The sequence below is a fragment of the Pelobates fuscus genome, chromosome 3, assembly GCF_036172605.1.
Source record: "Pelobates fuscus isolate aPelFus1 chromosome 3, aPelFus1.pri, whole genome shotgun sequence".
NCBI classification, from domain to species: Eukaryota; Metazoa; Chordata; class Amphibia; order Anura; family Pelobatidae; genus Pelobates; species Pelobates fuscus.
The window spans coordinates 165,067,401-165,081,835 of NC_086319.1; the positions used below are offsets into that span (position 1 = coordinate 165,067,401).

At 45.7% G+C, this 14,435-nt stretch overlaps 1 protein-coding gene across 1 annotated transcript in view; it reads right to left on the reverse strand.

Annotated features, from left to right (window-relative positions):
- LOC134601682 (uncharacterized) overlaps window positions 1-14,435 on the reverse strand; it is a 152,922-nt gene that overhangs the window by 67,169 nt on the left and 71,318 nt on the right. Inside the window, exons 7-10 of the mRNA XM_063446197.1 lie at window positions 5,540-5,621; window positions 3,106-3,175; window positions 1,453-1,546; window positions 132-219 (exon numbers count right to left, since the gene is read on the reverse strand). Coding sequence (XP_063302267.1) covers window positions 132-219; window positions 1,453-1,546; window positions 3,106-3,175; window positions 5,540-5,621 — 334 coding nt within the window. The remainder of the gene's footprint in view (window positions 1-131; window positions 220-1,452; window positions 1,547-3,105; window positions 3,176-5,539; window positions 5,622-14,435) is intronic.

Here is a 14,435-nt window from a genome sequence, read left to right on the forward strand (position 1 = left end):
GGAAATAAGCCCTTGGTGTCAGAGCAGTGAAAATGTATGTCTTCATGACATATCAATTGACCTTCTAGATTGAGACGTGCTACACATTAGTTGATTACAAAAGGTTCTAATTAGAATGCAGGTCTACACACCTGTCCGGAAACCTCCCATGTTCTCTGTGACATCTAAACTGCTCCCGGGAAGGTGTGTAACGCCAATCTTCAGTAGGCTTATCTAGAACTAAAATGGATGAAACTTGAGTTGAGAATGTCAATGGTTAAAAATGTATACACCTAAAAATAGGAAAAGAAAACCGGTTTACATTTGATTATTTTCAGTCAGCTGACATCACCAACTGTGATTTACATGCAAGATAGATTACATAACCTCTTCCATTCCAAAATAAAGTACAAACATTTTATTTTCATGTATTTTTCAAGATGAAATCTAGTCTGTAAAGACTCACTTGCCCTTATTTATACTCTCTGATTACCAGCCTGTAGAGGAACAGATTTCTCTGTCAGAAGCCACTAGTTACTGATATAATGTATGTAAAATTGCTGAAAATGCAAGCTTACCCATTTGCTTTCAATCAGCACAAGTTTCAATGGGTGATATCATTCCTACAGTCAGGAAAGGGGAGGAGTAAACAGATACAACCATCTCACTGTCAGCATTACATTTGCATTCCAGAGACTGATAAAGTTTGCAAAGAGGGTGAGTATTTAAGCAACTGACTAATGCCTATTTATTTTTGTTTGCCTAAATCTTGTGTCACAATAAATTAGAATCACCTTCAAATGTTCATGACGTGTTATGGAAACCAGATGTCTTTAAAGTACAGGTTTTTTTTAACTACAAATTTGTTAAAGGGACTCTATAGTCACCAGAACAACTACAGCTTAATGTAGTTGTTCTGGTAAGTATAATCATTGCCTTCAGGCATTTTCATGCCAAGACTGCAGAGAAAAGGCAATGTTTACATTGCCCTTAGGGACACCTCCAAGTGGCCATGACTCAGGTGGCCACTGGAGGTGCTTCCTGGCTAGGTGCTGCACAGTAGGCAGCAGTGCCGTTCAGCATCTCCACGCTCTGCATGGGGACGCTGAATTTTCCTCATATGGATGCATTAAGAGGAGGTGCTGATTGGCCAAAATTGTGTTTGGCCCCCGCCCCTTGCCAATTTTAGCCAATCCAATGCATTGGATTGGCTAAAAATCAGAAATTCTGATGATGTCACCAAGGGGGTGACCCGGACCCGCGCGGCGCTTGAAATAAGGTGATTTTCAATAACTTTTAAGGTGGCTAAGTGTGGGGGGGGGGAGGGGGGTGTTTAGCACTATAGGGTCAGGAATGCATGTTTGTGTTCCTGACCCTATAGTGTTCCTTTAATTTTGAAATGGGTAAATGCTTATAGAAGGCACTCTAGAATACATAGTTACTATATGAATGGCAATAAATGTAATAATATACCTCTATTTCTGACACTATGGCCCCTAGCCTTATCAGACAGATAGGATTCTTCTGTATCAACAATGCTGACCTCGGCAACACTGCCTCTGTTTCCCTGTTTCAAGTGGGGAAAAAAATTGTTCAGTCAGAGTATCAATGCTAACATTTCTGAAAATCAATAATTCTGTTCTATTTTTGCATTATTCCATAAAATAATTGTGCATTTTAGTTTTTTTTTTTTCTCTAGTGTGACAAAAAATAAATCTGACTTTCTCAGGATTGCTGATGAGAAAAGAGAGAAAAAAAAAAGATAATCTACTCTCTTCAGGTGATACTGTGAAAGAGTGACAGGAGGATATATGTAGGGTTGTGTACAGTGGCATTAATACAGAGGTCGTAGGAGTAGCAGCTGTGACCGGGCATGTCCCTCCAGAGTAACCGGCACTGTAAGTAGCGTGGGCAATGGGTAGAAGGAACTCTGTGTCTCTCAACCCGTTTTGGCAGGATGTGTTTACTAAGAGGTCCGCTCGACCACTCTACAAGGACAACGGAGAGCAGGTACAGATGAGGTTGGGGGGGGGGGGGGAATTGACACATGGAAGGGACAGGGGGAAAATTGACACATGAAAGGGACTGGGGCAAGCTGAAACATAAAAGGGACGGGAGTAGCATTGACACATGGGGCAGGAAATTGAGACATATGAAAGGAATTGGGGGGCACTTGAGACATGGAAGGGACTGGAGGGAAATTGACACATAGAAGGAACTGGGGGGGCATTGACACATGGAAGGGACTGGTGGGGGAGAATTGACACATAGAAGAGACTGGGGGGTGATTGAAACATATAGAGGAGGGGGAATTGACACATGCAAGGGACTGGAGGGAAATTGACCCATGGAAGGGACTGGAGGGAAATTGAAACACATGAAAAGGATAGGGGGTGAACTTGACACATGCAAGGGACTGGGGGGAATGAGACACATGGAGGGGCTGGGTGGAAGAATGAGACACGTGGTGGGGGTCCCCACGGCCATTTTTGCACCGGACCTGGTGGTTTATAGTTACGTCTTTGGTTGTGTATGAACTAATCTCAGTAACAAATTGACCATAGTGATTGAGGTGGACTTTGTAAAATTCCTTTTGTGTCACTTGCTTGTATTTGTATGCATTCTAGAGTATTTTTTATATTAAGCTGTGTGCAAAAAAATGCAAAAAGCAAGAAAAAGGGAGGAATGCACAGAAAGACGACATGAAAAAAGTACGTAAATTAGAACTTTAAGAAGTTTTTAATCCAATACCCAAGCATTACAAGTTAGTTATTATACTAGTTCTACTATAAGAGTTCACTTGCTAGACAGTGACCTTCAAATAATATGATCAACGTCCATCTAACAAGGATGGAGTGGTGACCAACTCCCAATCTAATGTGTGAAGAGCAGTTGATTTGGTATGTTGGCAGCTTTCAAACTATGACCATAGCAAGTGTAAACTTTTTACACATCACTGGAGATGACATCAGATCATTACAGAACCCAGATGCTTAATCATAAGTAAAAAGTATATGTATCTCTTCTTATGACCTCCTAATCATTGGTCCTTATCCACCTCCAAGAACCATACTGAAAAGAAAACAATATTAGAATTCTCAGCACAAGATGAGGTGGATGCCTAACCTTGTTTGATCTGTTGGTCGAGGCGTAAAAGCCATTCAACTTCATTCCTCGAGTATCAGAAGTGTGACATCTAAAAAGATACAAAGGTACAAAGTGCATTGCAAGGTTTCATTGCTTTTGGACTTTGTATAAACTGTGTCATGTAGACATATCAATACGGACCAGAATTTCTATAGAATGTTTCCAATACCTTTAATTTGTAAATGTATGCTGTCTTGAGTGCAAAGGGAGTCCTGCCCAGTATTAGAAAAGTGCAACTAAATTCACCACTGGATTGTACGTATAAGAATATGTACGATCTAAATCAGCCTGACATATAAATATATATATTTATCTACATATAAAAGGCTGAATAAGATTGTACATATTCTTAAAGGGACTCTCCAGTGCCAGGAAAACATATGCTTTCCTGGTACTGCAGTGCCCCTCTCCCTCCCACCCCCATCATATATTGCAGAAGGGGTTAAAACCCCTTCAGTGACTTACCTGAATCCAGCTGCGATGTCCCTCGGCGCTGGGTCAGGCTCCACCCACGCTCCTAATGCGCATGCGTGGCAATGGCTCAATCCTTTCCTATGGGGTTTCTGGCGACGCTGGAGGTCCTCATGCATAGCGTGAAGACGTTCAGCGTAGTTTAAAACACTTTTCGTGTTCTAAGAACACGGAAGTCCCTCTAGTGGTTGTCTGATAGACAGCCACTAGAGGAGGACTTAACCCTGCAAGGTAATTATTGCACCCCACCACCCTTAACTTGCAGGGTTAATGGTGGTGGGAGTTGGCATCCAGACCACTCCAATGGGCAGAAGTGGTCTGGGTCCATGGAGTGTCCCTTTAAGTATAGCTCTTGTCCCCAAGCTTTCTCCATCCTCTACTATATATAGATTGGGGATTGTTGGATTGGAATTATGTGCCGGTCATTAAGCCTATGATCATAGGACTTCAAAGAAGCTCTGGGCATGGGTCACCTCATGTTGCCGCCCCTTCCTTGGCCACCCATTATTGAGCTAGTGGCTAATGGGGTAATGTGTTTGGTACTAGGGGAATGAGAAAGTTTGGGGACAAGAGCTATCAGTCCATGGATACATAAAAAAAAAAAGTTGTCTGAGGATCACTGCTGTCTAGCAAGACAGCTGTGAGATTTGTGCCTCAGCATCTCAGATCGCTCTTATACTTAAAGGGAAACGCCAGGCACCCAGACCCCTCCTGCCCTTTTGAGTGGTCTGTGTGCCAACTACCCTTAACCCTGCAAGTGTAATTAGTGAAGTTTTTCATAAACTGCACTAATTGACTAACAGGGTTAAGTCCTCCTCTAGTGGCTGTCTCTGAGACAGCCACTAGAGGAGCTTCTGGGTTCTTAAAACACTTAGGGTTTTAAGAGATACTGGACACCCTCATGCAATGCATGAGGACCTCCAGCGTCACCAGAATCCCCATAGGAAAGCATTGAGTAATGCTTTCCTATGGGGCAGTGTAATGCGCATTAGGTCTCCCCCACCGGCTGATGAGGAGAGTTGGCGGAGCTGGATACAGGTAAGTCACTGAAGGGGCTTTAACCCCTCAGCAACCTGGGGTGGGAGAGGGAACCTGCAGTGCCAGGAACACGGTTTGTTTTCCTGGCACTGGTGAGTCCCTTTAACCTCTCCTGCTCTGAGCCATGACATAGGTCACCACATTTAACAGCTACAATGTTCATAATCTACAGGCCACTGAAAGGGACACTAATGTAGTATCTTAATGTAGTTGTTTTGATGTCTATTGCCTGTATAGTGGCAGGAAGACACGGTTGTATTCCTGACGCTATAGTATTCCTTTCACATTATATGAGGCCTGCATTTATTATTCCATCATATTCAGTTATATTCACAATCATCTAGCATTATTTCAACTAATTCTTATTTTCATTGCTGACCCTGTATAATGCTAAATCATTCTAACTATGGATAAGTGCACTACAGATACACTTTGAAATATATAAATTGTTGAACATAAAATGAGAATAAAACATATATTATAACAATTGGTCACACTATTTGATGTTGTTTAAAATGCTCTATGTCCTGTAGGGTTTTCAATGTAATCTTGTATTGCGAACATGTATTTTACCTGCATTATGTATAGGGAGTTACCTGGTGTTAACTTCTGCATACCAGACAAGAGGCTGGTGTTAAGTTTTGCAGCTATTGGCTTCTGTCCAAGACAATAGCGACAAGGTTGGAAACCAGAAACTAAGATGCAGTTTGCGACTCCCATAGAAAGCAATAGGAGCCATTAGACACTACATAGTGATAGTGATTGACTTGCCTTTTTGTTGCTATTGTACTGTAGATGGTAAACTTCCGCTACTCACTAACAGTGGCAACAGTGGTTGTTTGGTTAAAAGTAGCAACAACACTAGAAATAAGAATTATTCTAATTAGAATGCAGGTCTACACACCTGTCTGGAAAACCCCCATGTTCTTTGTGACATGTAAACTGCTCCCTGGAAGGTGAGTAGCGCTGATCTTCATTAGGCTTAGCTAGATAACACGGATGAAACATGTCAGTGGTTAAAAATGTATCCATATAAAAATAAAACATGTTTACATTTCATCATTTTCAGTCATCTGACATGACCAATTGTGATTTACATGTAAGATGAATTACTTAACCTCTTCAATACCAAAATAAAGTACAAATGATTTTATTTTCATGTATTTTTCAGTATGAAATCTAGTCTATAAAGCCACTCACTCTCATTTATACTCTCTGATTATAAGCCTGTAGAGGAACAGATGTCTGTGCAAGAAACAACTAGTTACTAATATAATGCCAGTAAAATTGCTGAAAATGTAAGCTCACCCCCTGCTTCAAACAGTACAAGTTTCAATGGGTGATATCATTCCTACAGTTAGCAAGGGGGAGGAGTAAATAGTCTACCATTTCACCATTACATTAGCATTCTGGAGAGTATACCATAGCAGTATTAAATACCTTTATTTTATGAATATGTAATTTAACAATATTTACTGTATGTGGGCAATATGCTCAAATTCAGCCATTCTTTTTACATTCTGTTGGCATCAGTAAGCTGTACTTTTAGTAATTCTTTCAGGGTCCTTACAAATACCTATAGGCATGACCATTCTTATCTATCTCTTTTTGTAACATCTACTGTATGTAAGAAAAATTGCATTTTTGCTTTTGCAAAACCTGTGTGGATATTGCAAGATAATGGACACTGTAAAGCTTTTTCATTTCTCAATATTTTATAGAGGGTGAACAAATAAGTGTAAAATAAAAAATGGTGTAATATTTGTCTGCAAAGCAATCTATAAACAAAATTGCTGTTATATGTTTTATATGCTAGCTATGCATCCTTTGCTTCAAATAAAGGTTATAGTAATATTTTTTCAATCAAAAAGTGCTTGTTAGTGAAGGGGTTAACAAATGATATGCAAGTATTTCAGATAAAAGGAATGGTGGAAAGAGCGCATACATGTCAAAGTACAAGTGATAGACACTGAGAGTAATCCAGGAAAATAAATAAATAAATAAATATATATATATAGCCTGTAGTTGTGGGAGGGGCTTGAATTCCCTTTAAAAGGGCGGCCAATCCTCTCCCACCTTACCGTGGACAGTCTGGCGAATCACCCCTCCACCGCTTCCTCTATTCATATCACCCTCTAAGGTGGGCCCACTTTTATTACAGGCCTACTGCACTGTCGGTTCCGGCACACCACAACCGACTGGTGTCATTTGAATATGTCTTTTGGTTATAACATGCTATGTTACACTATTATCACGGCAAGCGCCCCGACTACAAATATATATACCGTATATACTCGAGTATAAGCCGACCCGAATATAAGCCGAGGCCCCTAATTTTATCCCAAAAAACTGGGAAAACTTATTGACTCGAGTATAAGACTAGGGTGGGAAATGCAGCAGCTACTGGTAAATTTCTAAATAAAATTAGATCCTAAAAAAAATATATTAATTGAATATTTATTTACAGTGTGTGTGTATGTGTGTGTGTATGAGTGCAGCGTGTGTGTATGAGTGCAGTGTGTGTATGAGTGCAGTGTGTGTGTGCATGAATGCAGTGTGTGTGTGCATGAATGCAGTGTGTGTGTGCATGAATGCAGTGTGTGAATGCAGTGTGTGCAGGGCCGGTGCAAGGATATTTGCCGCCGTAGGCAAAACATTTTTTTGCCGCCCCCTCCCCCCCCCATATGTCCTGACTTCCCCTCCTCCTCCCTCAGTGGTCCTTACCTCCCCATCCCCGTGTTCCTTCACTCCCCCCCCCCAGTGGTCCTGACTCACCCCTCCCCTAGTGGTCCTTACCCTCCCCTCCCCTAGTGGTCCTTACTTCCCCCTCCCCTCCCATAGTGGTCCTTATCCCACCCCCTCCCTCTCATAGTGGTCCTTATCCCCCTTCTCCCTCCCATAGTGTTCCTTATCCCCCCCCATCCCTCCCATAGTGGTCCATATACCCCCCCTCCCTCCCATAATGGTCCTTATACCCCCCTCCCTCCCATAGTGGTCCTTATCCCACCCCCTCCCATAGTGGTCCTTATACCCCCCCTCCCTCCCATAGTGGTCCTTATACCCCCCTCCCTCCAATAGTGGTCCTTATCCCCCTCCCTCCCATAGTGGTCCTTATCCCCCCCTCCCTCCCATAGTGGTCCTTATACCCCCCTCCCTCCCATAGTGGTCCTTATCCCCCCCCTCCCTCCCATAGTGGTCCTTACCCCCCCCCCCCTCCCATAGTGGTCCTTACCCCCCCCCTCCCTCCCATAGCGGTCCTTATACCCCCCTCCCTCCCATAGTGGTCCTTAACCCACCCCCTCCCTCCCATAGTGGTCCTTATACCCCCCCCTCCCATAGTGGTCCTTATACCCCTTTTTTTTTATTATTAATTTTTTTTTATTATTTTATTTATATATTTTTTTTTCGTCCCCCCTCCCTGCTTGATATATGGCAGGGAGGGGGGCTCTCCTTCCCTGGTGGTCCAGCATTGGTAGTTCAGTGGGGGGGAGAGGGGGGCTGGCAGAGCTGTACTTACCTTTCCTGCAGCTCCTGTCAGCTCTCTCCTCCTCCGCGCGGTCTGTGCAGCTCCCTCTGTCAGCTCCCAGTGTAAGTCTCGCGAGAGCCGCGGCTCTCGCGAGACTTACACTGGGAGCTGACCGAGGTGCTGAACGGACGGCGCGGAGGAGGAGAGAGCTGACAGGAGCTGCAGGAAAGGTAAGTACAGCTCTGCCAGCCCCCCTCTCCCCCGGTCTGTATTATGGCAATGCAAATTGCCATAATACAGACTCTGACTCGAGTATAAGCCGAGTTGGGGTTTTTCAGCCCAAAAAATGGGCTGAAAAACTCGGCTTATACTCGAGTATATACGGTATATATATATATATATCCATTTGGCCTGAATTTGTGGGAGGAGTTATGATCCTATATAAACACTACCGCCCTACTTACCTTTGTCATGCAAGCTGGTTGTCGTCTCCATAGTTACCTGCACTTCTGGTTCGTCGTTCCCGCCACGTCCTGTCTCAAGCTGTCTCCAGCAAGCAGTCAATCGGCTTCTACCCGACTTCGCCACTTGCTACCCGGCTTCCGGTCACGAGACCGGCACATCCACGTAAGCATAAATGTGGGGAATGGCGTTCGGCTATTTCCCACATTCGGGCCCCACATGTGAGGATAGGCTCCCATTATTACTTACCCATTTGTGCTTTTACACCGTTCGTGTACTTCTGCGTTCGTGCGGCTAACAGCCGACAGCAGAGAACACACTCCTCTCGTTTATTTTCGTATAAGCTAACTACCGACCACACTAAACGAACTTACGTTTAACTATTTCATTCATTTGTTCATTCAGCCGACCACAGGTACAAATGGCTTTCGTTTAAAAATCTGTTTTGTATGCTGCATTTAGCGTTACAGTTCTCCTGTTCATTCGTTTACCGAACACAAGAGGCTACAGTATTTCAATTCACTAATCTTCTGTAATAGTGCATAGTTATGCTTTCACGTTTCTAAGCACTCACATTATTTATCCTATATGTATTTGTGTTTTTTATTATATGGCTCTTAAACAGAGTTGAGCGAACCTGAACTTAAAAGTTCGGGTTCGTACCGAACATTATATTTTTTTGGACCGAGTTGGAGTTCGCTGTTCGGCGATTTAATGACACGTTTTGAAAGGCTGCAGGGCAGCCAATCAACAAGCATTTGACTTGTGTGCCCTTAGAAGCCATCACAGCCATGCCTACTAATGGCATGGCTGTGATTGGCCAGTGCAGCATGTGACCTAGAAGGTAGGGGCATGTCTATTGAGGCTGCTCACTGTTGAAAGACCCCCCCGTGCCCCCACCAGCGACGTGCGAATGGGGGGGCTTTTAAACGAAAGGGGGGACCTATTGCCCCCCCTGTCCCTCCCGAGCAGCTGGTGGGGGCCCTAAATACCAATAAAGGAGGGACCTACTGTCCCCCCCACCCCTGAGCGGTGGGTGGGGGCCATAAAAGAAAATTGGGGGGGGGACACCTAATGTCCTCCCCACCCCTGCGCGGTGGGTGGGGGCCCTAAATAACAAGGGGGGGAACCTACTGTCCTCCCCCATCCCCACCCCTGAGTGGTGGGTGGGGGCCATAAATAAGAATGGGGGGGGACACCTACTGTCCTCCCCCCCGGCCCCCACCCCTGCACGGTGGGTGGAGGCCCTAAATACCAATAAGGGGGGGACCGATTGTCGTCCACCCCCGGCCCCCACCCCTGAGCGGTGGGTGGGGGGCCCTAAATAACAATAAGGGGGAGGACCTACTGTCCTCCTCCCCCCCCCTGCCCCCCACCCCTGAGCGGTGGGTGGGGGTTATAAATGAAAATTGGAGGGGGGGACACACCTAAAGTCCTCCGCCCCGAGCGGTGGCTGGGGGCCATAAAAAAAAATTGACGGGGGGACCTAATGTCTTCCCCCACCCCTGAGCGGTAGGTGGGGGCCATAAATAAAAAATGTGTTTCTAATTTTCCGCCATGGCCACATAATTATGGGACACCTATCTTTTACAGGGTAAATATTCTTATAGCACAGTTAGTCCACTTTCTCTTTTAAGTTAAGTTATAAAGTATACCTCCAGGCATTATCATACCCTGCTGGGACTTAGTCTATTGTACTTTCCCTTATGTATTAGTCATCTACGCAACTAAGGTCTCCGCTCATCGGTTAACGCCTTACGGTCCTTTTTCATCAGGCTCATTACATAACATTAGCACGATTTAAACCCCTCCCCCCCCCCCACCCCCCCAAAAAAAACAAGTTCCTTAAAAGTCCTTATATACTGGCTCCTCATACTTAGTCTGCATATGTTTTTTAGGTTTTTTACTGTATCAGGTAAGAAGGTTTACCAGTTCTCTTTTCCCTCAAGGCCTCATCCAGCCTCCCAAAGTGGGTTCTAAACTTCAAACGGGCCAGATCTGTGATTCCTCACGGCGATTAAAACATCATTCACACAAAACTACACCACCTTGCTACTACTTATACTTTTCTTCAAGCAAAGCTCCAAGAAGAGGTTCCTAGTATACCGCATTTTGGTAACAGGTAAGAAGGTTTACCATTTTATGTTTTCCCTTGAGGTCTCATTCAGCCTCCACGGCCTCATACAGCCCCCCACCTCCCAAAGTGGGTTCTAAACTTCAAAATGTACCTGGTCTAAGATTCCTCACAAATGTCAACAACAATCTCATTATCATAATCCACCATATTAATACCATATTTAACGGTACATGTTTTTGTCATTAATTTCTACATATCATTACCGCAGCTCACCAAGTCCTACGCCATAGACAACATACAGGCTACCTGGTTCCCTGCATTACAGTATCAGGTATTGGTAATCTTACTCACTACGTTTAAGTTTCTTCTTAAGGCCTCACTTTGCCTTCGTTTCATTCAAAACAAAATAATTCACATTTGTGGGAACCCAGGGGCGTATCTCTAATTTACGGACCAACGTTCAGGTCCCTTAGCTTACCCAAGTTCTTACGTTACAGTATCTCTGATACACACCTACCCATAAGTTCAACATTTTTACACTCATTATACCAGTGGCACGCCTCAGGCCCACTAGCATGTTTTTCCCCTAAGGTTTCCCGGACCGGGCCCGTTCCCTGCAGAAGCAAGACTATATTGTAATCTTCCTGCACATTGCCCAAATAAAGAGGACAAACGTTCAAGGTTAAGTGTCTACATACGTTATATCACACAAGTCTAGAGACAAGCCCCATCAGGCTAGAGAACTGGCATTGAGGGTTAGTCACTGGCCTTTGCTATCCTAAGTAATACTACGGTCCCGCGAGGTCTACACCCCCACCTCATACACGGAGGTTCAGCCCCACAACTAAATCATAGTTGGCTACCTTGCCTGCCCTTCTTTAGGGCTACAGTTAGGGCTTCCCAAGTCACGGCCACACATTTTGAATCTCTTACGGTCACCGAGGGTTGACACCCTGCCACCACGTTCAAGTGGCCACAAAATTCCCTCAGCCCAAATCATACGTAGAGCCTCTCTATGCCACTTGGCACTAGCAGAGCCTCATCTGTCATTTAGTTCTGGGTACATTTTTTGCTTCGGCACTAGCTAGCAGGCCAGTTCTCCGAAGGTCTCATCCACACCTCTAAGACACATTACTTATCCAAATAATTATTTCTTTTTCAGAATGTCATAAGAATCCATCCCAATAATCGGTCTGCTGTTGGATGAAATACCCAGCATGCCAGTCAGGCCTGGGTCTCCAAAGGAATCCTTCACCCCTTCTACTCTGTTACCTGGGAATCTGGTACATTCCAAAATTGTCAGCAGAGATCAGTCACAGGGGTATCCCATCTCCAGCCACTACCAGTATGGCAGGACTACACAGGCTCACGGCTCTAGTTCACAAGGGCCGTCAACTTACTCCTCAGATTCCAATCAGGAGACCCCAGTCGCTATCCTGGCAAGTCTCCAAACAGGGCCAGACTGGCATACCGGGAAATTTCCTCGTGGGCCGCGGCACCTGGGGGCTACGCTGCGCATATAGGTGCCACCGGGTGGCCGGTCCGGTGGCACACTCAGAGGGGGACCGGCCGCGTTCCAGGCTGGAGCCGCCGGGCCGGGTGGCAGCCTCGCCGGGCCAGCGGCACTTCTGTCACTGATGATGCTGAAGGAGGAGGAGCATGTCTATCTACCATGCTCCCTCGCGGTTACCACAATTCCCAGCACAGTATGCTGTATCAGTATGCTGTGCTGGGGATTGTGGGAACCGCGAGGGAGCATGGTAGATAGGCATGCTCCTCCTCCTTCAGTCCTCAGCATCATCAGTGACAGAAGTGCCGCCGGCCCGGTGAGGCAACCCGGCCCGGCGGCTCCAGCCTGAAACGCGGCCGCCCCCTTGACTTCTCTAGGTAAATGGGTGGGGGGAATAAAACAGAGGGGAATAGACACAGGGGAAGGAGGGAGCGAACCGGAGCAGTCGCATCTCCTGGAGCTCCGACTCAAATAACCCGAAATATACCTTATATGGGGGAATCTGAACCCACAAGACCCCACAAAGCACTCCACCGGTACCGAGCAGACAATGGGCCGGAAGACAAAAAAGGTGAAGGCAGACAAAGGCCCCCATGGCAAAGACATTGGGGATATGCTGCGGAACACGCAGCAGGCTGCATGGTCCAAGATGGCGCTCACGGATCACTTCTCCTCCTACTCATCAGAAGACTTTGCCGCAGACCTCATGGAAGGAGCTTCCTTCCGACCCACGCCAGACCGCCACTCTGAACCCAAGAGCACCGGGGACCCGGTGACTGCGGATCAACTTAAAAAAATGCTAGCAGATCTCCGCAAAGACCTGGCGGCAGACATGACCTACTACAAGGAGGCCATAGAAAGAGCAACGACTAAAATTACCCAATTGGAGGCTAATATGAGCACCCATGACTCGAGGCTCACCAAAATAGAACAACGGGTGACTGACCTGGAGGCACAGCAAAACGCCACCACGGATCGGCTGGACGCCCTAGAGGACCAGAGGAGACGACACAACGTGAAAATCAGGGGGATCCCGGACACGGTTGCCCTCACTGAATTACCCCACTATGTTCGACGTCTCCTCGGAATCCTACTGCCTCAGAAACAAGTTAAGTCTGTGAAACTGGATGGGCTCTTCCGATTGCCAAAATCAGCACGAGCTCCAGCTACCGCGACGGCAGACCTCATAATACGCTTCCAGGCACTAACTGATAAGGCCTCCCTCCTAGCAGCGTTAAAAGGAAAAGCTCCTTTACTGTTTGAAGGTTCGGAATTACAATTATATCCAGGCCTCACTAGGAGCACCCTCACTTGGCGAAAATCTCTGCAACCGCTGCTACAAAACCTCCGCAACAGAGAGATTCCATACCGCTGGGGCACACCACGAGCTGTCTCCTTTACCCATGAAGGGACCACCCACAAGGCCCAAAGTCATCAGGAGCTGGAGTCCATCCTGGTGTCGGCAGGTATACTGCGAGCACTGCTGGCGAATAGGCCTAGACTGTCCCTGTTAAACCCAGCTAACATACAAGAGTTTATTCCGGGAGAACCCCGAAGATCGTCGCCTGCCAGAAACGCCACCTGAATGGCGACAGACTCTCAGCTCCAGGGGACAACCTGCTCCATCACCTGCGCAGAACTTCTACAATACAGATTAGAGACTGCTATATTTTATTTTATCTTAAGGTTTTAGCTGAAATTTATGTTGATGTTCTATTTTACTGTTCCAGTTTAACTCTCTACTGCCAATGATTGGCTACACACATAATGTAACCCACTCACCTAGCGGATATAAATCTCTCTCAGACGTAACTCCGCAGACAACTAATAAGTTAATTTCCCACTCACATTGGCACTCACACATGCAAACGCCGGTTTTACGAACACAAAGCTAGAGGCAGCATATAGCGGGACCTAAACTGGCAGACACCTTCTTTCTTTTACGTGTAAACCCTCTGTGAAATCTCCCCCCCCCTCCACGCTAGCCCACTGACGAACCTGCCTCAAAACATATATACATAGGGGATCGGCAAAGAGGGCTGCACTAAGCGGGTACCACACACGAGGAACGCAACACCATCCACATAGAACAAAAGGGTTGACCAACACAATCTTAAACGTACCAAAATATACACATAAATTCATAACACGGCAAAATCAGACATAAAATTAGGAGTGTACAGTGATCTGCAAAGCAATAGCCCAACACAACCGCTGAACTAACAATGACTCATAGGTGCAACGTATTGGTGAATCAAACATTGACTGCACTCATCTTTCTGAGT